The 25890-nt window shown below is 51.4% G+C and overlaps 3 protein-coding genes across 11 annotated transcripts in view; all 3 read left to right on the plus strand.

Moving 5' to 3' along the window:
- The first annotated feature begins 476 nt into the window (after positions 1-476).
- MECR (mitochondrial trans-2-enoyl-CoA reductase) lies at positions 477-8162 on the plus strand. 3 transcript variants are annotated; one of them, XM_039729236.1, is made up of 11 exons: positions 477-584; positions 715-1119; positions 2366-2463; positions 2638-2769; positions 4228-4371; positions 4455-4557; positions 4765-4867; positions 5278-5351; positions 5756-5816; positions 6320-6392; positions 7384-7547. In XM_039729236.1, the coding sequence occupies exons 2-11, from the start codon at positions 725-727 to the stop codon at positions 7545-7547; spliced, it is 1347 nt and encodes a 448-aa protein (XP_039585170.1). In that variant the 5' UTR covers positions 477-584; positions 715-724. The 3 variants fall into 3 exon arrangements, with proteins under 3 accessions (XP_039585170.1, XP_039585169.1, XP_039585171.1); XM_039729235.1 differs by having other exon boundaries at positions 493-695; positions 775-1119; positions 7384-8162; XM_039729237.1 differs by having other exon boundaries at positions 553-584; positions 715-754.
- A 3828-nt stretch (positions 8163-11990) lies between these two features.
- SRSF4 (serine and arginine rich splicing factor 4) lies at positions 11991-20944 on the plus strand. The gene is made up of 6 exons (XM_039729191.1): positions 11991-12170; positions 15419-15561; positions 16419-16531; positions 18223-18437; positions 19264-19347; positions 19509-20944. The coding sequence occupies exons 1-6, from the start codon at positions 12064-12066 to the stop codon at positions 20278-20280; spliced, it is 1434 nt and encodes a 477-aa protein (XP_039585125.1). The 5' UTR covers positions 11991-12063; the 3' UTR covers positions 20281-20944.
- Positions 20945-24053: 3109 nt separating this feature from the next.
- LOC120511696 (lethal(3)malignant brain tumor-like protein 3) overlaps positions 24054-25890 on the plus strand; it is a 38184-nt gene continuing 36347 nt past the window's right edge. For 2 of the 7 annotated variants that reach the window (XM_039729143.1, XM_039729144.1), the window contains exon 1: positions 24516-25844. The gene's annotated coding sequence lies outside the window, so the exon portion shown is untranslated. Of the gene's footprint in view, positions 25845-25890 lie in introns of all 7 variants that reach the window. The other 5 variants (XM_039729141.1, XM_039729139.1, XM_039729140.1 and 2 more) reach the window with 4 other exon arrangements.

Raw genomic sequence — 25890 nt, forward strand, 5'->3', positions numbered from 1 at the left:
GTTTGGGACAGAGCCTCCGGGTAATAAAGCAGAGAAAAGGGATTTTTCTCCCCAGAATCACAAAACCATGGAAGGGCTCTTCAAGCTCATCCCGCTGCACCCCTGCCATGGCAGGGCCAGCTCCCCTGTCCCAGGCTGCTCCAAGCAGTGCCAGGGATCCCGGGATGCACCCCTGCCATGGCTCAGCTCCCCTGTCCCAGGCTGCTCCAAGCCCCGTCCAGCCTGCCCGGCAGTGCCAGGGATCCCGGGGCTCTCACAGCGACCATCCTGGAGGCGCTTTCCAGCCCGCATGATTCCACGATCCAGGCAGCACGCAGACCGAGATGCTGCCGTGCCCACCGCCGATGCCCGTGGCACAGAGAGCTGGGCTGGCAGACGCGGCCCCGGTTAAAAACTCCAGAGCGTTTTGGGGACAAACCCGCGGGACGCGGGCGCGGGGCGGAGTGGCCGCGCCGCCTTAAGGCCGGGGGCGGGGCCGCCGGGGGGCGGGGCCAACCCGAGCGTCACCCGAGCGGCGGCGCCGGGCTCAGCCGGGGAGCGCCGAGAAGTGCCGAGTTCAGCCGAGCGCAGCCGAGTTCAGCCGAGCGGCGGCGAATGCAGCGAGCGGCAGCGCGGGTGCTGCGCGGGGCGCGGACCCCGCAAATGCTGAGCCCCCTGCTTCGGACCCCGCAAATGCTGACCCGCGTGGCTCGGACCCCGCAAACGCTGACCCGCGCGGCGGCGAATGCAGCGAATGCAGCGAGCGGCAGCGCGGGTGCTGCGCGGGGCGCGGACCCCGCAAATGCTGACCCCCCTGGCTCGGACCCCGCAAATGCTGACCCGCGTGGCTCGGACCCCGCAAACGCTGACCCGCCTGGCTCGGGCCCCGCAAACGCTGACCCCACTGCTTCGGACCCCGCAAATGCTGACCCCACTGCTTCGGGCCTCGCAAACGCTGAGCCCCCTGGCTCGGACCCCGCAAATGCTGACCCGCCTGGCGCGGACCCCGCAAATGCTGACCCCCCTGGCTCGGACCCCCCCGGTTCGCAGCCCCCCGGTGCGGGCGCGATCGGCCACGGCCGGGACCCCCCCGCTCGGGCTGCTCTATGAGCGGCACGGGGAGCCCGCAGCCGTCGTGCAGTAAGGGCGGGACGGGGGGGGCGTTACAGGGGGTGCAGGAGTGGGGTGGGTGTGAGTGTGGGGGGCATTGCGGGGAGGGGGTGCGGTGCAGGGCCGGGGCTGGGGGGCACAGCTGGGCAGAGATCTGGAGCGGGGCTGCAGGCGTGCAGAGAGGAGTGGGGGTGCAGTGAGGTTTTGGGGTGCTGCAGGGCTGCTTTGGGGGTGCAGTGCAGGGGGGTCAGGACTTGCGCACCCCAGGTGGGGATGGGTTGCAGCTCCCCGTGGGACCCCTGAACACGCAGGGGGACAGGAGGACGCTGGGATGCCCCAGTGTTTTCCTGGTGCCATGGTCTCGCAGGTGGATGCTGGGGTGATGCCTCCATATCCCCCCACCCACCTGCTGCTGCTCTGTCAATTGGCCTTAAACCTCGTGTTTTTCTCAAAAAGCCCATTCTTGCTTAATTTGGAGGGGGGGAGGTCCGAGCCTCAGCATCACTGTGCACCAACTTCACCCTGGGTTGCATCCCATTGATGGGTCTTCCCTTTGAGGTCCCAGTTTAGGAACCAAAGCAGCATCACAAGCATTTTTTGGGAAAACTGCTGATGCCCATCAAAAATCCTGGAAAGGAGAAAGTTGTAGTTTAGTGGAGTTTAGGCCTTTTTTTTCAAGGGAGGAGATTTTGAGCTCTTGCTGCCCCTCTTGAACCAGCTCAGTTCATGCTGATACATTATCCAGGTGCATCCAGACACCAATCCCCTGGTTTTTTTGAGGAGTGTTGCTTTTCCAAATTATCATTTAGTTGTGCAATGGTGCTTGTCACCACGGCTACTTCCTGAGGTTTGCTGTTTTCACCCCATTGCTTACGCAAGACTGGTTTTACTTTGTGCTTTGTGATTTCTCCTTTTTTTCACAGATTTCCAGAAATACCCCAGGTTCCCATAAAGCTCAAGTGGGGCAGGATGAGCCATAAAATCCCCAGCCAAAACCGCAGCTTTTTTACACAACCTGCTGAGTTTCTTAAGTTTAGTGAGCAACACTGGGCTTAGCGACATGGGATTGTTTTGGGCGGTTGGCTTTTGGCAGCCTCCTCCAAAAATCTGTCCTTTTGTCTAACAGAAATCTGATTTTTTTGATGGGATGGGGTGTACAGTGCTGTTAATTTAAGTAGGGTGTGTAGGTGATACAGGCACCCTCCAGCTTCAGCCACAGCACAGAAGACATCAGCAAACTGGTGTTAATGCCCTTTTCCTTTGTCTCCCTGTTCAGACTGAAGGATCTGGAAGTGCCTAAGCTGGGGGACTGCGATGTCCATGTCAAGATGTTGGCAGCCCCCATCAATCCTGCCGACATCAACATGATCCAAGGTAGTGTGTTGGAGTAATGCTTTGCACGCTGGTTCTTGCAGGATGCTCTGAGCTGGAAGGGACCCACGAGGACCTTCAAACCCAGCTCCTGTCTCGGAGGGTTCAGAGATGGCTCCTGGCGTGGGGATTTTGGGGTATGAGGGGGTCTCCAGCTCACCTCCAGCTTCCCTGCAGGGACCTACGCCCTCCTGTCGCCGCTGCCAGCCGTGGGGGGGAACGAAGGTGTCGGGGAGGTGCTGGAGGCTGGGCGCCGTGTGACGGCTCTCAAACCTGGGGACTGGGTCATCCCCGCGGACACCGGACTCGGTGAGTTCATCCTCGGCACTGCTGGCTCCTTGCTCACCCTCCAGCAAAGCATCTTCCCAGGGGATTTTTGGGGTGCTGGAGCCCATGCGGGGTGCCCAGGCTTATCCAGAGAGCAAACCCATGGTCAGCTCCTGTGTGAGCTGCTGTGGGGATTTTGGGGGTTCCAAAGCAAAAACACAGCTCTCCAAAGCACTGTCTTTGCAGGGCGTGGGTAGAGCCATGAGCCCCTGCACTTGGAGCAATTACACCTGATGGGACGGGACTCAAAACGGGGAACAAAATTCCATTAGGGAATGCTGGGTGAGGGAAGCAGGAGTTGGAGCCCGTTTAGTGCCATGTGAGACCAATCATAATGAGACAGTTGAGATAATTGATGGAATTATTTCTTACCTGTTTGTCTTGGTTTATTTTTACCACCCATTTTTCTTTTAAATTAACTAATTTATTTTTATTTTATTTTTAATGTATTTTTTAAAAGCAAACTCAGTTCTGCTGCCCAGCCCCAGCAAGTGATGCTGCTCATCCTCCACAGACACAGGAAGGTTCTCAAGAAGGATGGGGGTCCTCAGGGAAGGGGTTTCTGTGCACAGGACTTACCATGCACCCTAGAACACCTGGAATAGGAGTAGTGGCAATGCCATTCCTTATGTCAAACTTAATTTTAGCAATAATCTTCTTTTCTGTAGCATAGACCCTTTATAGGATGTCTGTGCTATTATAAAGCATTGTAGCAATCTGTGTTTCTCTGGAAACAACCACGTTTTGTCCCATCAGTTTAGAGCTTCCCTAAAGACCTGGGATGAAACATTTCACACGGGCAAGGTCACGGTGGCCTCTCACTGTAGTTTTCTCTTTAATAATGCTCTGCTGGGAAAGTGTGGGAATTTATTTCCCAACAAATGTCTCCCATGCTCCTCCAAAATGCCAATGGTCTGATATTTGCTGGTTGTGGTTTAGTGTCACAGCTTGTTCTTTGCCTATGTCCTCTTAAAAGACTTTGTGCTAAATGAGAGAAGGAAAACTATAGAGTTAAGAGCCAATTGGCGTATTTTTAAGCATAAAAATGCTGTAAATAGATGATAGAGGGTTAAATTGGATATAAGCATAGAGGGAGTAAATCTTGCTAAATTGGCTTGGAATATATGGGCTCATCCATAGGATGGAGAGTATTTCCATTATCTCTGCACACATACCCAGGGACCCCCAGTCCCATTATCCCTCTAGGAAATGATTAGGCTTTGCTGGGTGATAAATCTTGGCAGGCAGTGAGGAATCCATTCCTTGCCTCTTGGAGCATTTTGACTCTACCCATATGGGAACCCATTCTATAATTCTCTCTCCAGGGTGTAGCTGGTTTCCAGCACGCAATGCTGCCGGAGCCAAGGCTACAGTGTGAGCTGATGGTTTTCCTTTGCTTTCCCCCTGCTGTGGCCATGCCCATGGTGCTGCTGTTCCCAGGGACGTGGCGGACACGGGGAGTGTTCCCTGAGGAGATGCTGCTGAAGGTGCCCAATGACATCCCTGTGCTCCGTGCTGCCACTCTGAGCGTCAACCCCTGCACGGCGTTCCGTCTGCTGGCCGACTTCGAAAGCCTGGCGCCTGGTATGGCCCTGCCATGAGGGAGCAATTCCACACGGATTTCCTGGCTGCCTCTGCAGTGGGAATCTGGGTTTATTCACATCCAGGTGACTCCGTCATCCAGAACGCCGCCAACAGCGGTGTGGGCCAGGCCGTCATCCAGATCGCCAGGGCCTCCGGCATCAAGAGCATCAATGTGGTGAGGGACAGGTGGGTCCTCTGGGGAGGAGCAAGTTTGGGAGCTGGATCTGCTCATCCTGCCCATTGAACCCAGGATTTTGTCCCGTTTCCTCCTCCAAGTTGTTCTCCAGCTTCTTCCCTGTTGTCCCCACGCAACGTCGGAGCAGAAGGAAGGAGAAGGGGGTACTCTGCTTCCTGGCTCATTTAGTCCTCTTTATCTCCTTTTTCCCTCCCCAGACCTGATCTCCCAAAACTGGTGGAGAGGCTGATGGCCCTGGGTGCTGACCATGTTGTCACAGAGGAGATGCTGAGAAAGCCAGAGATGAAAGATATATTTAAGGTACCTCAATGCTGGTCCCACTGAGAGATGGTCCAGGGCTGTTGCTGCTGTTCAGCACTGGGGAGAAATGCAGGGATGGTGGGAAGGACAAATTCTCTCTAGATCAGGATTTAGCCCTGGTAGTGGAGGGATTTTGCTGCTGCCACAAGAGAAGGATCACAGATTTTGGTTCCAATCAGATTGGGCTTGAAGCAGCCTGGTCTAGCTGAAGGTGTCTTCTGTACATGGCAGGGGATTGAAATGAGTCCCTTCCAACCCCAGCTGTTCCTTGATTCTGACAGATTTTAGCTCTACTACTCTCAGCAGCCCTCAGGTAAATGTTGAGGTTAACGCTTGGTTTATCAAGAACCGTGGTCCCATGCCCTAAAGAAGCCATAAAGTTTGGGAACCTTTGTCATAAACCCTTGCAGAGCATCCCGAAGCCCCGGCTCGCCCTGAACTGCGTCGGAGGCAAAAGCACCACAGAGATGCTGCGGCATCTGCAGTAAGTTTGGCTGGGTGGTGGCTTGGGCACAAGCTTGGGGACAGAAACTGGCAATAGAGGGTCCTGCTCTGGAGTCTGTTGAACTTTTGGAGAGGGAAGATGGATGGAGAAGTGGTTTTGGGTAACAACAAGTGATTTGAAGTCTCACGCTGCTGGGGGTAGTTGGGGTCCAGTTGTGAAGGTCCCCCAAGTCCTGGCCAGGTGTAACTGGTGTGCTGAGCTGCAAATTCAGCTAATGGTGCATGGAAGCAAGAAGAGAGCCTGGAAAGTGGGGTCTGAGGGGTAACTGGGGAGCCCTGGGTGCAAGGACAGCCCCAGGGGGGTTGGGGACAGCAGAGGAGGAGGTGGCAACTCAGAGCTGCCCTTTTGGGACCACCTAACCCAATACCCCTTTCCTACTCCAGGCCCAAGGGGACCATGGTCACCTACGGGGGGATGGCAAAGCAGCCTGTGATGGTGCCTGTGGTGAGTACTGGGGATGTCCCTCCTTAGTGTCCTGTGCTCCATTGCATATCCCCATCCCCTCAGTACTGTGGGCCCTGGCTCTCCCCAGGTGCAGACTGAGACCCTCTAGCCTTTTTTTTTGCCTGATGGGGTCTGTCACAGGACAAGCTGCATCCACTGCTGGGCTCTTGGCTTTTTTATGGAGGATTTGGGCTGCCGAAAAATTCCAGGGGGTAAATGATCCTGCAGGTGCTGAGCATCAAACCTGCCCTGACTCCACACCTCTCTGCATCCCTGGAGTCACCTCTCCACATCCCTGGCTCACAAATGGGAGCTCTAACAAGGGGCCTTACTGCCACTTTCCACCACTGTCCCGCTGGGAGGGGACACACACGTGTCACTGCCTGTGTGAGGGGACATGGGAGTCACTGGATGCACAAGGGGACGCCAGTGTCATTTGCACAAGGGGACATAGGAGTGTTGCTGGGTACCAGGAGGACACACGGGTGTCATACATTCCACAGAGTGCCTTCATCTTCCGGGACGTGCGGCTCCGTGGGTTCTGGATGACGCAGTGGCGGAAGGACCACGCACAGGGTGAGCCAGGCGGGTGAGGGACCTGAGCCGGGGGAGCTGAGGGACCTGAGCTGGGGGCTGAGGGACCTGAGCCGGGGGAGCTGAGGGACCTGAGCTGGGGGCTGAGGGACCTGAGCCGGGGGAGCTGAGGGACCTGAGCCAGGGGGGGCTGAGGGACCTGAGCCGGGGGGATGAGGGACCTGAGCAGGGGGAGCTGAGGGACCTGAGCCAGGGGGATGAGGGACCTGAGCTGGGGGGCTGAGGGACCTGAGCTGGGGGCTGAGGGTCTGTCCCCCTGCTGGGCATGGGAGCGGGGACAAACCCCACCCAGCACTATCCTCACTCCCACTCACTGAGCCATCTCTCTTGTCCCAGTGATGCCTTGAGAGGCTGCCTAGAACAGAGGCTGGACAGTGTTAAAGGAATAAAGTAGGGATTCATTAAAAGGCTTCCTTCAAAGGACACACCTTGGGCAGTATAAGAGCCCAGCTGAGGGTACACCCAAGATGGACAGTGGGTCACGAGTTTTCACACTTCTATAAGTTTTGGTGCATTTCTATATTGGGGTTAATTGTCCAATTACAGTCCCATCCTCCCAGTTTGCTCTCCTCAGTTCCCTGTTTGCACTTTTTGGGCCTGAAGCTGCAGCGGTGTCCTTGGTTCTGGGGCTGGAAACAGATTGTTCTGTCTGACAGAACTGTGAGAACTTGCTGACACTTTATATGAAGTTCAGAGTTATTAATGCATGACAGAATCTGGAAAATATGAAAGCTAAAACTAAAGGCATCACCAGGGTGCTGAGACACTGGAGCTGGTCTCAGGCAGGGGCTCTTGGCTCATCCCACATGTCTGAGACACTGGTGCTGGTCTCAGGCAGGGGCTCTTGGCTCATCCCACATGTCTGAGCTGGGGCATGTCACACCCAGGGACCCTGTACGGCCTCGGGCGGGTGTTCCCAGGGGTGGTGGATGGCCCTGCATGGCACAGTGAGAGCTCCCTCCTTCCTGTGCAGACCAGGAGAGCGTGGCTGCGATGATGGACGCCCTGTGCCAGCTCATCCGCAGGGGACAGCTCACGGCGCCAGCCTGCACCGAGGTCCCGCTTCAGGACTACAGGGCAGCGCTGGAGGCCTCCATGAAGCCCTTCGTGTCCTCCAAGCAGATCCTCCTCCTCTGACCTGCAGCTCCTGGAGCCCTGTCCTGTTCCACATGCTTGTCCACAGACTTGAGGGGGGAAAAGACCCTCCAGATCCACTGAATTTCTTTTTTTCCTTTGTTTGTCACATTGTGGGTGCCCACAGAAAGCTTTAAAAGCCTCCGCAGCTTTGTGTGGAAGTGCTGCAGGAGGGAGGCTGCATCTCACTATGGCTGGGGGGAGTTTGGGATCCCAAATGATGGCTTGCTCAGCTCAGGGTGTGAAAAGAGCAGCCGTTCCCCCTCAGATGTGCTTTTTGGGGCTGGCAGGGCTGTAGTTATCCCAGCTGGAATGTGGGATGGGCAGGGAAGCCCAAGTCATCTCCCTGCAGCCCTGCTGCCTCCAGGCCAGCTCCAAGTAGGAGGAGGAAGGGGCATGGACTGCCCCAAGTGATGAGGGGTGCTGTGGTTGGAGTGGCCCTAGGTGCTGCTGCAGCTCCTGGAGGAGCCCTGGGTCTCCCCGGGCTGGCTTTGGCCAAGGGCACCGCAGGGCTGGAGCCAGACCCTCAGTGTCCCTGAAGGCCCTCCAGGCCGCGTGTGGAACAGTGACTGTGACACTGCAGAGCAATGTGAAAAGATTTATTATTGACAACAACCACCAATGTGTTCTTGCTTCCTCCTGTGCTGCTCTTGTACTCTATGACCGCACAAGCTCCCCGTGGTCCCTGCTCTGGCCAGTGCAGCTCTGCCGAGGGCCGGCAGCGTTGGCTGTGCAGGGGCAGCGGGGCAGCGGCCGGGGCCGCAGCGTGGCCATCCCGAGCCAGGAGGGAGCGCGGGGGCGGCTCAGCCCCGGGCCCCTGCGCAGCCCCCGGGCTTGGCTGCCCGCAGCGGAGTGTGGGCAGTGCGGGTGTGCGGGCCCGTGTGGGGCCGAGCGGCCGCGGCTGGAGCGGGAGCGGCCTGCGGGCTGCGGCGGGGCCGTGCCCGCGTCTGCGGGCCGTGCCCGTGAGGGGGCCGTGTGTGCCCGTGAGGGGGCCGTGTGTGCCCGTGAGGGGGCCGTGTGTGCCCGTGCCTCGGGCACCGTGCAGCTGCTGCTCGGAGATGTCTGGGCGTCCTCACCCTCCTCCTCCTCCTCTGCTCCTGCCGCCGGTTGAGCGTCCCACCTTTTCCTTGGGTGCTTTGCCAGGATCTCAGTGCCCGGGGGTTTGTGTTTCCCCAGCACCCTGCAGCCCCCTCCGGACACAGGGCAGGTCATCCCTCGTGAGAAAGGGGTTGGAGTAGAACAGCAGCTGCAAAAGGCAAAGGGAAGGAGCTGTTTGCTGCAAGGAGGAGGGAGAAAATCAAGGGAGAGCCAGGAGCTGGCACAAGCAAGGACAAAATGGTGTTTAAAGGACTCTGGCATTTCACACCTCAGGCTTTGGCTGAGTAAAGTGTTAGGACAGAGCTTTGTTAAGTCACATCCACCCTCATGTTTTGAGCATTTGGGAGCAGAGAAGTGTAGGGTTTTCAAAAGCCAGAGAACTGCTGAGAAAACCAAAGCCCTCTAGTTTCTAGGCCCCTCAGCATGTCCAGAGTAACTGACTCCAAGACAAAATCAAGCTATTTGCTCCCATCCAGTCTCCAGCCTTGTCAAGGCTTATTTTAGCTGAACTTGAACCTCCCTGTCAGTGTCCCACGGAACCTCTGAGTTGGGAGGAGCTGGAGTACTTTTCCCAGTGCAGACCCAGCTGCTGCTACTGCTCTGAGCTCCTCCATGGAGGTCAGCAGGGGAGAATCCCCTTCCATTCTGCAGAACCCATGGAACATGAGCTGGAGAAGGAAGCTTCTCGTGGACTCAGTTTCAAAGATCTTCTGGGGCCCTCTCCTGCCCAGCACTTCCTTCCTGAAGAGCTTTTCTCCATTCACAAGGCAGTTCCCATTGTTGCCCCACCAGATTGACTCGAAACTCTGGCTGCTCAGGATCACCCATAGCTTCTTGAGGAAAGAGTCAGCAAAAGATTTGGTGCTAGCAGAGCTCTCTAAGGAGAAAAATTTCATGTTGTGGTCCAGAATTCATTACGCCAACCTTCAAGGGCGTTTTTGTCTGCAGGGGGTCCCAGAGCAGCATCCCAAGATGGTCCCATATCATCTCTGGGATGGTCAGGAGATGCTGAAGGCACACACCAAGCAGGATCCTCCAGGACAGAAGCACAGGATGTCTCCTGTGACGACAGCTCCATTTAGACTTATTTTTTCACAGCTTGGCTGCCTCCAACCAGCTTCTCGGTCCTGACAGTCAGCAGTATGGAATCCTATGGCTCCAGCTGCCTGGGAAGTTCTCCAGCCTGTGTTCCATCACAGTCACATCACAGCGTGACACCTGTCTCCTGGCAGCAGGAGGTGGGAGACACAGAAATAACCCCAAAACTCTGATTTCCCAGAGATCTGTTTGAGCCCAGAGCTGATTCCAGCTGTATTTCCATGTGGAATGTCCTGCCAGGGCAGTGCTGTGTCCCAGTGCCCCTGGGAGCAATGCCCAGGGAGGGGTGGGGAAAGGGGACAGCATTGGGCATCCAAATGCCCCAGACCTCCGATTTTTCACTTGGCACCTTCTCCCCCATGCAGAAATGCCTATATGGAATGACCCAGGTGTGTGGTGTCCACAGGGCTGCTTCTGCTCTGACTGCCGTGATGTTCTTGGATCCCAGCAGGCTCTCCATGCTGCTCCATAGGATGAACTATAGGGGAAATGTTCCTCAAAGACATCTTGCAATGGAAATAACCACCCTTGGGTTGGGTTCCTCGAACTTTCTTTGCCTCAGCGCCTTCAGAACGCAGCCCAGGGACCTCACTGGCGTTCTCCCACCTTGTGCCCAGTTCCCAACATGCTCCAAGTGGGAGGACTGCGGAATTGTGTGGAACTGTGCATGGATAGAGGTGTTGTGAGGGACTGGTTGTGTCAGCTGAAGGCTCTTCCAGGATTCATCCTGGAGTCCTGGATGAGTGGGGTTATGGCAGGGGCTCTCTGCATCTGCCAAAGGCCTGGGGGGCCCAGGGAGGTCGCTCCTCACTGGGAGCTGGCAGTGTCATTCCCGTGCACAGAGAGGGTGTGGGGGACAGCCCAGGAAGGTGTACCTTCATCAGGGGGATTTTCTGGGTCCCGTGGGGTGAGGAGAAGAGCAGGGCAGGAATGTTGCTCAGGATTGGAGGGAGCACTGGACAACTGCATGTGTGCTTGGAAGAGCAGAACTCTCTGAAATTAAACCCCACTGTCATGCTGGCAACTGAATGGACGTGTCAAAGCCATTTCATCCCCCCTAAAACCCCTCACACTGAGACCTCCCTTAGCAGAGAGCAGGTGTGCCCCAGGATAGACTGCACCAGCGTCTTCCTTCTGCTCCTCCATCCCTAATAAATCCCCCAGTATTTTGCATTTTCCTTCCCCCTGCCAGCCCATCCTGTGCCTCAGTGCTTCCTCATCGATGGATAAAGTGGGGAAAAAAAAGCAAAAAAAGAACCAAGAGATCGTTATGAGCACTATTAAGCATGGCATAAACCAGAAAAATTAATGCATAGCTTTTATCCCTCATTGTTTATTGGGCTCAGTGATAAAACCCAACATGCTTTAGAGAACTCTCTCACAAAATGTTCCGACCTCTCACTCCTGCACCAGGGCACAAAGGAAGAAACAAATAAATTGAATTCTCCTTGTCAAATGAGCAAGATCATGGCTGGAAATCCAGCTGCTGGTGTTGCACCTACACAATATTAATCATTTTGGAGGTGATTGTGGGGGTTTTTAGGGGGGTGGCTGCTAATGTTGGAATGTTCCAAGAGTCTCTGCTGGGATTTGGTGTGATTTAGGCATCTGACGTCTCAATTGAAAGGATAAAAATAATTCCCCAAAACTGACATTTAGAGTTCAGCAGGCGGGATGCTGTTGCTCACTAGAGAGAAGGAGGAAAAGCCAAGTCTGGTCACGGATGGGGAATGCCATGGGGGGATGCCTGCGCAGCCCGAGTGTGGGGATGGGGGACCCCCATCCCTGCCTGCCTTTGGGGTCCCACCAGGATCCAGCATTTGGGGGATGGGGCAATTCTCAGGCCTCTGCCAAAGAGAGGACCCCATAAGCACCTCGACACCCTCATCAGCGCCCCGCGCGTGGGAAGGGGGGGATCGATCCATCCCCTCCATGGGGAACGGGACCCCCATGGGCAGGCAGACCCCAATACACCCGGTGCACCCGGGGACCCCACAAGCCCCGTGACCCATGGGAAGGGGGACCCCACCCTTCCCTGCACATCAGACACGTGGGAACGCCCATGAGGGGCCCGCGCGTAGGAACGGGGGGGTCAGCCATGCTCCCCATGGGGAACGGGCCCCCATCTCCGTGGCGGTGGGGCCCACTCGGCGGCATGGCCGCTTTAAGAGCCAGCCCGCGCGAGGGGCGGGCGCCAGCCCGCGCGGGGGGCGCGCCCCGCCGTGACGTTGCCCCGCGTCGCTGCCCGCGCGCCGCCGTGACGTCAGGCGGCCGCGCGGCCCCCGGGCCCCTCACGCCGCGCGGGCCCAGCCCCGGCCCCGCGATGCCGCGGGTCTACATCGGCCGCCTCAGCTACCAGGCCCGGGAGCGCGACGTGGAGCGCTTCTTCAAGGGCTACGGCAAGATCCTCGAGGTGGATCTCAAGAACGGGTGAGCGCGGGCTCGGCCCGGCTGCCGTGAGGGGAGGCCCGGGCGCTGAGGCTCTTGGCGGGCCGCGGGGGAGGAGGCCGCCGGGGCGCTCTGGGCGGTAGTGGGGGCAAGACGGCTCCTTTGGGTGGGGGGCAGGGGCAGGAAGCTTGGGCTCCCCCTTGGCGGGGGGCGCGAAGCCTGGCCCTTTGTAGGGGCGGCGTGTTGGGTTCTCTCTTCTGGGGGCTGGGCAGGATGCTTGACCCTCCAGTGGCGGAGGGACAGGGCGGCTGGGTCCGCCCTTGCTGCGGGGGAGAGGATGGCTGGGCTTTTTTTGTGGGAGGGCAGTCTGCTTGGTTCCTTTTTTGGGCGGGGCGGAACGTTTGGGTTTCTCCTTTTTTTGTGGGGGAGGGGGCAGGGCTCCCCCCTACTGGAGGGGGCCAAGATGCGTTGGTTCCCCCTTTTCTGGGGGTGCAGGGCGCCGGGGTTCCCGGTTCTGGGGAGGGTGACAGGTGGCCTGGGGTCTCCTTGCGAGGGAGTCGCATGACACCTGGGCTGTCCCCTTGGGGAAGCAGGATGCTCGGGTTCCCTTTTGGGGTGGGGAGCAGGATGCCTGGGTTCCCCTTGTCAATGGGGGACATTCTGTCTGGGCCTTTTTTGGGGGCGCGGGATGGCTGTGGCTGTGTTGGGGGTGAGGGGGGGTGGATGCCTGGGCTCTGCTTTGGGCAGGGGTGAGGGAGGCTGGGGGTTGGGTTCCCCTTTTTTTCCAGTGGATGCAGGACACCTGGGCTCCCCTTCTGGGGAGGGCTCGGATGGGTGGGCTTCTCCTTTTTGGAAGGCAGGACACCTGGGTTGCTGTGACAACTGCGGGGTAGGACAGCAGAGTCCCACTTCAGTTCTTAGGGCCAGCTCATCTGTGTGCTGCCCTGCCTTCTGTGTCACGCTGCGGGCCCCCCCAGGCCCCTCTGCCCCCCAGGACAATACCTCCCCAAAAAGAACCCGTTGTGTTGGGTGTGGGGGGCAGAGCTGCTCCCAGAGCCCGCGGGCTGTCCGGGGGTGTGTTCTGCCCCCCCAAACCACCATACCTCTGTGCTCTTACCTGTGCTGTTCCAGCAGCTGAGCCCTCACTGCAGCTCCAAGGGTTGGATCCTGTTCCACCAGGTCAAGACCTTCAAGTGTGAATTTTTGAAGAAAAAGCCAATTGCCATTTTTGGTGGGGTTTTTCCCATCACCCAAAGCCTTATGAGTGCCTTTGCTTTTTCCAAGAAACTCAGCTTGAAGCCTTCCTTAGAAAAGCTGAATGGAATACGGATTGATCATTATATAGCCAGGAGAGGCAGGTATTAATTATAGTGGAGAAGAGGAATTTCTTGTACAAGTTACTCCTTGAGCATTAAAGTGAAAGAGGCTCATTAAGTTTTAATGCTGCTTGTGCTGGCAGGTGGACATTTAACAGGTTTATAAGATGAATAAAATCCATTATTAAAGCAAACAAGTGTTCATGTGTCAGTGTCTTAACCCACACAGCCTCAGGTGTTGTTGAAGATTAGCTGAAGTACCTGAGGCTGCTGTTTTCCAGTCCTGCTGTGTGTCCTTAGAAATGCTGGGGTGGGGTGGGGGGCAGTTTTTCTGTTGCTGAGTAAGACCCAAATTCAGAATTTCTGCTTCATACATGTTGGAGGTGAGGGGGAAGGGAAGCCAACTAAACTTTCTTAACAGATGTTGAACTGCTGTTATGTGGCTGATGTGGTAAAGGGTCTTATCTTTCTGCTTTTAAGTCAATTTAATCGGGTTTTTTTTGTGTTTGTTTTATATTCTGAAGTCTTTTGACAGATTTGAAGTTAAATTCTTTGTCAAAAATGGAACTTGAGCCAATCAAGTTTTATGTCTGTGCTTGGGAAGCCCTGGGCTGAGCTGTGCTCTCCTGAGCCCTCCTCCATGGCTTATTTCTGCTATTGCTTGGGAAACAGTTTGAACTTCCTACATGGTGTTTGACTGGAGAGATTCTTGGAGTTGTTTCTGGAAATCTGGGGGTTCTCCTTGGTGGATCCTCCGTTGGGTGTTTCAGCAGCTAAACTGGAATGCTGGAGCGAGACAATGGAATGCAAAGTGATACCACAGAGCTCTAAAAGCTTAGCTGGGGCTCACTACTTGTAATTTGAGCTTGAAATTCAATGGCTTAAAGCGATTATTACCTGAGGGAAGGACGGGGAAATGAAAATGTGGGTCTTATAGGATTCTCCATTTCAAATTGTAGTTTTTAATTGTGTGCTCTTAGTTTTCACAGTCTTTTGTGCTCAGAGCTGCACTGACAGTCACAGCTCTGTGTGTGTAGTGAATGTATGAAGTGACCAGAAAATTGAACATTTCAGCCTAAAATCTGCTTGTGGTGAACACACTAAAATCTGCTTGTGATGCCTCTAAGAAAATACAAAACCAAACTAGTTCTACTCCTGTACTTACCTGCCTGCATTACTCTGGGCAGCTCTGAAGAATTCAAGGCTTCATCCAATATAACACCTGCAGGACAGAGGGATGTAACTTCTACACTGGATTGAGGAACACAGGTCAAAGCTTCAAATTTCCATTCTTCCATCTACCTCCATTCAAAATCAGTGTTGCTTACCAAAGAGAAGTGGTTTGGGTGGGAGGGGACCTTAAAGCCCATCCTGCTCCGCCCCCTGCCATGGGCAGGGACCTCTTCCACTGTCCCCATCCAGGCTGGCCTTGGACACTTCAGGGATGATGAAGGCCATCTCTAAGATCATGGTCAGACTCCCTGATCTTGGAGGGCTTTTCCAATCTGAACAGTTCTGTGATTCTGTGTTTATTTGGTGTGTGGGATAGTACTCACTTCTAGTGGGGGTGGGGGGGGTAACTTCTACCTTTAAAAAGACAGGTAACACCCTTGATTTTATCAAAGAGTATGCCAAAATAGTAATCTCTTGCTAACAAATGAATTCAGCCATTACACTCTCATATAAATCCTATATGATTTATCATTTTGTTGATGAAGAATTACTTTAGGTTCAATTCAGTGAATCAGCAAATGTGTTTTCATGCCTTCCTATTTCTCTCCCTGTTTTTAGAAGGGTTTTCATTTTTTTAGGTTTTTTTCAAGGCTCAAAACCTTGATCCCTCAAGTGTGCTGAGGAGGCTCATCTGCAGGACAGCGTCTGCAAGCCTCCGCAGGAAGCCATGAGTTGCTTTTGAACACAGATACCTCAGGTTCAGTTCCTTCCCAGTGATCCCTTTTCCCTCCCTGTCCCTAGGTATGGCTTTGTGGAGTTCGATGACCTGCGAGACGCTGACGATGCCGTGTATGAGCTGAATGGGAAAGATCTGTGTGGGGAGAGAGTGATCGTGGAGCATGCCCGGGGCCCTCGCCGGGACAGCAGTTACGGTTCTGGACGCAGTAAGCACTTGTGCATTTGTATCCATGGCTTGTTTTAAATAAAACGTTGGTTTACTCTTTTATAAAAGTAATATAAAAGGAAAGCAATACAAAGTTGTGACTAGTGTTCTGTAACTGTAAATGTAATTGTTAATCTGAATATTTATTAATTTGTTTGTTGTATTAAACTCTTTTAATTGATACATTAATAAACACAGTTTCTTGTACCATTTTTATTATTATCATTTCGTTTAACTACATGAATGGTTTATTTGCAATGTGATGTTTAACATAGATTTAACAAAGACATCAATGTTTTAATTGAAAGCGTCCTTTGAGGCTAAGATGACTGCCTGTTCCATTTGCTGACCTTGGGGTACCTTTCCATGAGTGGCTCTTTGACCTTTGTGGCCCTTGGCTGTCCAAAAAAAAAAGAGAAGCCATGTGACGACCTCAAGCTTTTCCCATTAGACCTGGGTGGTGAGGATCCCAAGGGTTAGAGACAGATGAGATTAATCTGAAATAGGTGCCTGAAAAGCTTTATTCGTGTCAGATATTCAGAAAGCTTTTAAGCAATGTAAGTAATATTAGTCAACTGGCTTTATTCAGTTTCTTCTTTCAAACTGTTTAAAAAATAATATTAAATATAATTGCATGTTAATTCTAGCCTAATTATAGTTCTGTGCCTTGTTTAATTACGAGCTTGTTTTAATGCTTTGGGTCTTTGTAAGGTGTTACATAAAGGGGGTTGGATTTAGCCCTGAGGGGAGCTCTGTGATGTCTTTGGGAACAGCCGGGGCAGAGCAGTTCCATGGGGTGGAGAGCGAGGCTCCATTTCCCTGGCTGAAGCTCTGCTGTCTGCTTGTCACCTCCTAAAGGTGGATATGGTTATAGAAGAAGCGGAAGAGATAAGTACGGTCCCCCAACCCGTACAGAATACAGATTGATTGTGGAAAATTTGTCAAGCCGCTGCAGTTGGCAGGATCTGAAGGTATGGGGCCCCTTTCCTTACCCTCTCTCTGTTACAGAGCACAAAGGGTAAAAGACATCTTCAGCAAGGCAAAGTGATGAGCAGCTCTGCTTTGCTCCAACTGAGCAACTCCATGGGGAGTAGATTTTGGAAGTAACACACACCTTAATACAGGAGCATGCGTATATGAAACCATTCATGAGAGGTTGGGAGTTGCACCTGCAGAACTGGTGGCACTGGACAGTGGGAGAATAATTTTATCCTTAGCACCAGCTAACATCATGTACAGGTGTGTTTTATCTTCTCTTAAGCCCTGTCAAAACAGACTCAAATCATGCCAGGGGTAGGATGCACTAGAGATGGAGTTTGCCCTTGTCAGTTTGGATTTAACCCATCAACTTGTAAGGTGCTACAGCTGTTTGAAACAACAGCATTGTTCCTGCAGAGTTTCTCTTAGGAATTTCCACATCATCTAAAGCTGGTTTAAGGAGAATTTCAGGGAAAGGATGCTCCCAGAATGAGTAATCATGAAAAATCTCTGCCAAAAACTTATTTTTGAAGTCCAGAGGAGTGGCAGGTGATTCTCAGTAGTGGAGGTGTTGAGTGACACTGTGGAGCCCACGGTACCTCTGAGTACTCTGGAGGTGACGTGTTGGCTCGTGATTATCCACATCATGGATTCAGGGGGCAGGATTTCAATAGTGGTTGCAAAAAAATTAGTGCCTCCTAATCAAACTGAGCAGCAATGGTTAAACCCACTTGTTCTTACTGGAACACTTTCTCTTATGGTTCTCTTTTAAGGGTAAAATTTGTTCTAAACAAACTTTGACGTAGTAGAAACTGGTCTGTAAGTGAATTTTACACTAGTTCAGGTACGTACAGAGATGCTTCCAGTGTCTTTGTTGTTAATGCTTCACACTATCAATATCTTGTCTTTGCTTCTGGTATTAAAATCCTAAGTAGAGCATGGCATGATTAATCCTCCAGTGGACGCATTACTGCTTTTTTGGGAATAGCTTTCATTTCAGTGTACATAAAATGGGCGTAGCTGGGTTGAAAACAAACCAAATCAGAGCTCTGTGCCCTGTTTCCGCTGCAGCCAATTTCCACAGGGGCTGAAAGATGCCCTGGCCTGGCAAAGGCCCTGTTCTGCCTTGCTCAAAGCAGGGCAGAACAGACCCCTGATAAACAGAGGGGTTTAGGAATTGAAACGGAGAAGCCAGGAAGCATGAAGTGGGAAAAAGACTTGAGCTTGGAGTTCTGTGGGGCTTTTTTCTGCAGAACGAGCTATGTTGACAAGGTGGAGGATGAAGGGAGGTCTGCTTCTTTGTGGGCTTCCCGCCTCTTCATATTCAACCTTTATCACCTTTCCTAATTATTTTTGAAAACATTATTTGGAGAGCAAGCATTTTGCTTCTTTAATCACTTCTGTAATTTGAAACTTAAGAGCCTAGAGCATATTTGATCTAAGACTTGAAGTGGGAGACCTTAAGTTATGATTTGGCTGAAAACTATCAACCTGGTTCTAATCACACCAACTCTGTGAAGTCATAGTGTGTTATTTGGCACTACAGATGCTGTTTGGGTCAAAGGCTTGCCGACATCCCTGTGAATTGAAGATGCTTAGGGAGCATTGTGTCAGAAGTGAGCAGGGTCAGCTGGAAGCCTGGCTCTGGATTCAAGGCGATGGTGATTCTGTCCTCTTCCCCTAGGATTATATGCGTCAGGCAGGGGAAGTGACATATGCAGATGCACACAAAGGAAGGAAAAATGAAGGTGTGATTGAGTTCAAATCCTATTCTGACATGAAAAGAGCCCTTGAAAAGCTGGACGGGACAGAAGTAAATGGCAGAAAGATTAGATTAATGGAAGACAGACCTGGATCGAGACGGCGCCGCTCTTACTCCAGAAGCCGAAGCCATTCAAGGTATGTCTGTAACATTTCTCAGGCTGCAGTTAAGGAACATAGAGCGGATTGAGACTTTTGGGTTCCAAAACACTCAAAATGTTTGGAGTTCTCAACAAGTCTAGTTTTTTGAGCACGTATTAATATCCAGGGCAAATGAGGGCTGTGTTTTGAGGTGTCTCCCTTGGTGGATGTGTGGACCTGCTCCCTGAACACCTGTCACTGTTCTTCCCTGATAACTCAGCCCTTGCTCTTTGTGGGAGCAGCTGTGTGGCCGGTGGAGCCATGCTCATGGAATGAAACAGAAGGTGCTTCTAACACTTCAGCTGTGAACACTGTGTTCTGCTCCAAGCATCAGGACTAACAGTTCTTTCTCAGCTTGGAAACCTCCACCTGTTCCCTGTTTCTCAGAGATTTGTTGCTTTCCTTGACTGACCAAGAGCTGCTTCAGCAGCACCAAGTGTTCTCCCCTTTCCATTGTGGGGTAGAACTTGTTGAAAGAAAACTCAGGTAAATCTTTCCTGTTCCTAGAAGAACTTGCTTATGAAAGAAAAATCTGAAATCAAAGCTTTATGCCAGTGTCTCACCATATTCAAAATGTGATTTGATTGAGAAAGTAATTATCTGTTAAATAAACTGGCATCTTCCAGATTAGCACCCTGCTCGCAGCCAGACGTGGCAGCAGGGATGAGAGGTGGGGAGAGGGCGCTCTGAGTTTGTAACCGTGTTGTGTAACCCTGAACATTTGGCTGCTGAAAGGTGCTGTAGCCCCATGGGGTTCTCCCCATGGGGGTCACAAGCTCCCCATGGACACATGCTAATGTGAAGGTGGTTCCTTGTGTTGCAGGTCTCGCTCTCGAAGCAGACACTCCCATAAGAGCAGGAGCCGCAGCGCTAGTAGCAGCCGCTCCAAGAGCAGATCTAGATCCAGGTATGTCTTTGTCTTGGGAGAACTGGGGGCTCCCACTTCACTGAGAAGCATCATGTTAAATTTGCAGCAGGAATACTTTGTTTTCCCTCCCATTCTCTGCACGCTGTGCTCAAGCTCTTGCCACACTAAAGCAGAGCTTTCTGTTGCTTTTGCACTTTCAGGTCTGTGTCCCGTTCCAGAAGCAAGAGCCGTAGTCGAAGCAAGAGCCGTAGCAGAGGCCAGAAAGAGAAAAGCAGGACTCCAAGTAAAGAGGATAAAAGTAGGAGCCGCAGCAGGAGTGCAGAGAAGTCCCGAAACAAAAGCAAGGATAAATCTGAGGGCAGTATCCATAACAGTGATGAGAAAGCCAAGAGCAGGAGCCACAGCAAGGAAAAGAGCAGGAGCAGGAGTGGGAGTAAGGAGAGGAGAGAGGCGAAGGAGAGAGTGAGGAGCAGAAGCAAGGAGAAGAGTAGAAGCAAAGACAGGGAGAAGAGCATTAGCAAGGGTAGAAGCAGGAGCAAAAGCAGGGATGAGAGTAGGAGCAGGAGCCACAGCAAAGATAAAAGGAAAAGTAGGAAAAGGAGCAGGGATGACAGCAGAAGTAGAAGCCGAAGCCACAGCAAGAGTGAGAAAAGCAAGAGGCGCAGCAAGCGAGACAGCAAAGGCAGCAGCAAGAAGAGAAGAAAGGACAGCCATGAGCGGGCCAGGTCAGGCTCCAAAGAAAAGGAGCAGCTCAAATCTGAGTCGGACAAGAAAGAGGCAAAAGGCGAGGGGGAGGATGCAGTGTCCCGCTCCAGGTCTAGGTCCATTTCCAAGTTCAAACCAAATATCAAATCAGATTCTCGTTCCAGGTCTAAATCTGATTCAAAGCCAAGATCCCGGTCCAAGTCCAGGTCTAGGTCTGCCTCTCGGTCACACTCTCGGTCGCGGTCAAGGTCCCGTTCCAGATCCTAACCTTGCTGCCACACCACTTGGAATGGTTGGAAAAGTCTTTTGTACATGTTTAGTAGCTGTAACCAAGTGATTGAAGTAGAAACCCTGTCGATGCTGTGTATTTTTAACAACCTGATGGTCTGTCTGTCATTAACTGCAGCACTCTCTCCCTGCAGCGCTCTCTGGTGTGAGGCTGCTCCACTCATTTTCTATTCAATAGAAAGGTTCTCTTTACATGCAGCTCTTCCTTGAGCCCCCAGATTGCCCTGTTTTCCAAGGAGAGCCTTGCAGGGAATGAGCCCAGGTAATGAGCACTGTGCCCTGATGGGTTTATGGGATTGCAATGATGACTGATAGGTAGGTATGATGGATTCAACAGACTTTGCCCTCGATTGATGCCCTTTGATGTCTCCCATTTAGTGGAAGTGCTAAGTCTTAAGTTTCATACTACTTTTGTTCCATATTTTTTGGACTTACAAAGTTGTGAATAGCACAGTCAAAAGGAAAAAAAATAGAGGTACTTGCAGTAATCTATAGGGAAAATAACTATAGTTCCATATTCTGGTATTGTGACAATATCCTTGTTTTATATTAAATTTTTTTATTTTATTTTTCCCTGTCTTGCAAAGTACAGTGATCCCCGTTTCCATGAAATTTGAATAAAGACTATTTTTGCTTGATGACATTTGGTTATGTGGTGCTGTGTTGTGATTATCAGCATTTTCTATTTCTCAAGGTAAGCCTGAATTTGTAGAGAGTCACTCCCAGAAAAAAGGTTCCTAATTCAGAAAGTCACTTCACATTCAGTGTAGGCACAACACTTGAACACAGTCCAGATAAATAACTTATTTCTCCAGCATATTTTTCAGGAGTTTCTCCTCCTACTAAAACACCTGTGCTTGAGAAGCGCCTTCATAAAAGAAAAAGCTGAGCATGTGCTTCTGAGCTTGGAAGCACAGAGGGTGGTGGTGGCTGTTCTGTGCTATGTCCCCAGCATCCCTGGGGACCTGGGGAGATGGGAGGGCAGCTTCTAGCAAGAGTTTTGTAGGTGTGTAGGTGTTCCTGAATAATATCCCAAATTTAGACTTGGGCCATTTGCAAATTGCTCAGACTGAACTTCCCACAATCTCTTCTCCTGCACAATCGGCTTTGAATGAGAAGTGACATCCCCAGCACCTGTTCTGCCTGCAAGCAACATTCTGAAAAATAGAACGCAAAATGTATTTTGTGAGTTCTTGGTCTGGAATAAAAAGGTTAGTTACAGCTTCCTCTAATATTGTCCTTTAGCCAATTCCAAGCCGCTCACAACTTGATGGCAGTGGCTCTCCAGCGAGAGTCACTTCATAGGTGCAGTAATTGCCTGTAATTTGATAATTTGGAACTTGTCCTGCCATATTAAAAAGATTAAGAGGTAATAGATCATCAGAGTTGCTTGCAACACAAAATATATCCCCACACTTTGAGAGGGGTCAGGGCTTGGCAAGTGGCTCAGACTTTATCAAATGTCATATTACCATGGCAGCATGAGACATCTCTGTGGAAGAGATACCTTCAGAAGGAAAAGCCTTTTCCAGCTATATATATATTTAGTACTTTAATATCTTATACTCTCAAAATGACATTTTAAATCCTTTTTGCTGCTTAATACAGAAGCAAACCAGACAAGGCAAGATGTTTGCTAGTAAGGGATAATTAACTGAAAAATAATTTTAAGAAAATCTGAAAATTATACAGTCTAGGTAAAGACTAAAAAGTGACTCCAGTTTCTGCTGCCTGGCAACTCCATTCCAAATGACCACGCCAGATTTTAGTGAGCCCTTTGGGAGAAGCATCTATTCCTTAAATACCCGAGGACAGGCCTCCCACATACCTAAGGGAGGTATGTGGGAAACTTGTCTGAGGTGGAAGTTGTGCAGAAAGCCAAAAATCCTTCACGTATGAGCACCTGGAGCGATGGTGGTTCCTGGGTGTGCAGTGCAGGGTTTGGACACACCACCCACTGCAGGAGCACCTGTGCTTTACTGCCCAGAGCAGGGACAGACCTTGGGATGGGCTCATCCTCCCCAGCCACACGTGTGGGTTGGAGTGTTGGAGCAGGAATTCCCAGGGAATGGACATTTTGAGACATCTTAACTGCTGGGAATAAGTGTGAAGCATTGGGAGTGTTCCCAGAACAGTGATTCCATGGGCAGGGCCAGACACATGCCTCAGCTGAGCACTGCTGCATCAGTCAGTGTTCATTTCTGTCTCACAAACTTCACTGAGTGAGTGTCACCCATTCATTTTGCATTAAAGTGTGGGATTTGCATAAAAACCTCCAGCTCATGTGGCTCCCTGGTGTGGGCACTTTGCCTTTCCCAGCCTGGACTTGCTACAGTCTTGATCTCCTGAAACTGCAGAGATCTGCCTGGCAGCAGGTGTGAAACCAGGGCAATGGTAATAATATAAAATATTAACAATAATAATTGTATTGAATAGCCAGAGAGGAAGATTAGTGGAATGTCCATTGCAATAATTCCACAATATTCCCAAGTAACATTTCTGTGTGAATAATTATATACAAAGTGAGAACTCAACTTTAGGCTGGATGTTACAGCCTACACAAAATGCACTGAAAAACAGCCCCAAATCTGATTCACGGTTGGGGTAATTGTCTTATGGGGCACCTTGGAGGTGAGCTCTGAGGAGGGAAGGCAGGAATGTATGTGGTGGGCACCAGGCAGGTTCTGACAAAACAATCAGTAGGGCAGCAAGATAAAATGGCAAGAAGCCCCAAACTAGGGATCTCTCAACAAAGCTTACAACAATTAAAATCAAATTAAGAGTCTAAATAAATATGGATGGTTCAATTACTTGTAAAATGTTTTAGCTCCAACAGCCCTGTAAACCTGGACCCACTGAATGCTTCAACATTGGCTGCAAGCGTTTTAACTGGAACTTGCTGGCACAGATGAGGTAAGAAATATATTTGTTTTCTGACTAAATTTAAAGATTCTAAAGGATATTTTATGTGCCTCACTCGAGGGATGAAGAATATTGTGATGTGTATTTCAAATGAGCCATTGCAAATCTCATCTATTATTTTCCCGAAATCCCATTCCATTTAAGCTGTCACAGCTTGGGGCCCGCTTGTGCTCTTGGCGGAAACCCCCGACGCATCATTAAAAAATCCTACCCCCACCTTTTTTATTGTTCCAAAATTCAAACACAAAGGAAAATAATAGTCCCAGATGAGAAGACAAACAAGTTTAAGAAATGCAGAGAAGACGGGGCAATATCCTCTGTTACTCCCGGCGGGGGAAGCAGCGGGACACCGTGGTCGAGATTTGCTGGATGCCGGCGGCAATGGCGATTTACAGCTCCCGTCCCAAAGCCCGTGAACGTGCCCCAGCGCCCACGGCCGTGCCCAGGCTTCCCCCGGCCGGCTCCGGCAGTGGGGCTGTGCCCCTCACACCCATGTGCTCCCTCCCAGTGCCCCCCGTCTGCCCCGTCCCAGCGCCAGCTCTGCCCCAGTTCGTGCCTATCCCAGTGCCCGTCCTGTCCCAGCGCCAGCCCTATCCCAGTTCATTCCCATCCCACGCTTCCACGTCCCGGTACCACCCCATTCCAGTGCCATCCCTACTCCAGTGCATCTCCACCCCACTGCCAGCTCTGTCCTAGGTCCTCCCCGTGCCCCATAGGGGGTCGGGGCCCGGCGGCGCCGCCGCCATCTTGGGGGGGTGGGGGACCGGGAGCGCAAATGGCGGCGCCGGGCCGGGGCTGCCGGGCCCCGCGGGGCGGAAAGTGTGTTTAAACCCCCGAAAGGGGCAAAGCTACCGCAAACCCGCCGATGGACGCCGGCAGAACGCGGGCTTGAGTTCTTTGCACGGTCGTGAAGTATTTACACTTTCTGAGGTGGTGGTTGCCCGATTTTGACCCAAGAAGTTGAGGAGAAAGTCGAGGTTATCCCGCCTGGGCGCCGCTCCGGTGAAACTCCTCGGGACTGTGACCACTCTAAAATACTAACAAACATATAAATCCAGTGCAGTAGAAACCGTTCTTGGAGACCTCCCGAAAACCAGAAAGATTTAAGTTTGAAAACAGATTTTACCTGACGGAAAAAGCAAAAAACCATCAAACTTTCTGGCAGCAAATTCAGAGTGCAGAACTAATGGAATGGGGGTTTTGGGAGGGGAAGACCGCGCCGAATAAATAGACGGATAAATATAATGATTCAAAAGTATCGATCGGCTGCGGGTAGGGGTCGGTGTGGGACAGTCTGAGTGATGTTTGGTGTCAGGAGAAAGGGATTAGAACAGTTTTATGGGCTCCTGGTGCCGCAAGGAATCGGATTAGATTTATACTATGAAAACATTTAATTTATTCAATTACTGCCCAGATAAATTTAAAAAAATAGCCTGTAACTGGGATTAAGGGATAAAGAGCTCTGATATTTTGTGCCAAGTTGTAACAGACCTTTCTGGTCTCTGTTTTATTATATAGTAAAACAGAAGTAAAAAGGAGGGAAAAAAGGGACTTGATGCTTCAAACTTTCCTTCCCTACACAGCAATTAAGAGCAGTCTGACGTGGTCTAATCAGCATTTTGCTCCCTCAGTTTATGATCTATAATCTACTCAGATTATACCTTGTTGAGGATGGGAACAGTCTTTTCCGAATGAGTATTCCTGCTTGGCCATGGGAGATATGTAATAATGATTAATAGGAGTCCCCAGGGTAGTCTGCTGGATTGCAGTCCTACAAAGTAATTACAGATGCAATTAAAACAGAGGATGTTTTTGGCCTCTGTGCACTGGTTTTGCCCTAAAATTGATTGCACCTTATACTGCAAGTAATCCCATTAAAGTTGAACGTGTGTGAAATGAATTGTAATTCCTGGCGAGTGCTGGGGTGGAATCAGAGCCCAGTCTGAGCTGCTGAGGACAGCTGGGTACAACTGCTGGGCAGTTGTGCAGGGCCAGCTCCATTTGTCTTGGCCAGAGGTGATTTGTTCTGTCTTCAGGGTTTCATTGCCATGATGAGCAAATTGCAGGAGGGTGAGTGGGTACACAGCCAGATGTACTCCACAGACCATTGCAGCCCCACTGACTCCCCAGGACCCAGGGTGTGTTTTGTTTGCATCAGCCATGCTTTGTCAGCAATTTTATCACCAGTTTTTTTATTTACTGAAATTTTAAGGCTTCACACTGATTTTTAAAAGTAGCATTGTGAATTTATTTAAAGCAGTGTCTGCAGTCTTGCTTTAAATGCGCTTAAAATTGTGTGGGTTTATCTGCAGGAGAAGAACTGGCTAGCCCTTATCTCACTTGTATCTTCATGCAAAGTGTTTAGTGCAGATACCTCTGGGTATGACAATACATTCCAATGGTGTTGAGGGTGAAGCTTCAGTGTAACCTCTTTGTCCTTTTCCATGAGTGCTGGTAGTTTTTGAGAGATGACGTGCTGCAAGCCTGACACTGGGACATGGAATCAGATTCTCTTGGGATGACAATGGAGATCATAAAATCGTGGAATACCCTGAGTTGGAAGGGACCCACAGGGATCATTGAGTCCAAGCCCTGGCACAGGACACCCCAATAATCCCACTGTGAGTGTTGTCAGACTATAAGGTGTGGAGTGTCCGTGTGCCAGTC

The sequence above is a fragment of the Passer montanus genome, unplaced genomic scaffold, assembly GCF_014805655.1.
Source record: "Passer montanus isolate IOZ18808 unplaced genomic scaffold, ASM1480565v1 scaffold68, whole genome shotgun sequence".
NCBI lineage: Eukaryota > Metazoa > Chordata > Aves > Passeriformes > Passeridae > Passer > Passer montanus.

Coding starts and splice junctions, on each gene's coding strand:
- MECR (XM_039729235.1), top strand. CDS start 595: ATGCAGCGAGCGGCAGCGCGGGTGCTGCGCGGGGCGCGGACCCCGCAA. Junction 2,464..2,637: donor CGACATCAACATGATCCAAG/GTAGTGTGTTGG, acceptor GCTTCCCTGCAG/GGACCTACGCCCTCCTGTCG. Junction 4,558..4,764: donor ATCAATGTGGTGAGGGACAG/GTGGGTCCTCTG, acceptor TTCCCTCCCCAG/ACCTGATCTCCCAAAACTGG.
- SRSF4 (XM_039729191.1), top strand. CDS start 12,064: ATGCCGCGGGTCTACATCGGCCGCCTCAGCTACCAGGCCCGGGAGCGC. Junction 18,438..19,263: donor AGAAGCCGAAGCCATTCAAG/GTATGTCTGTAA, acceptor CTTGTGTTGCAG/GTCTCGCTCTCGAAGCAGAC. Junction 19,348..19,508: donor AAGAGCAGATCTAGATCCAG/GTATGTCTTTGT, acceptor TTGCACTTTCAG/GTCTGTGTCCCGTTCCAGAA.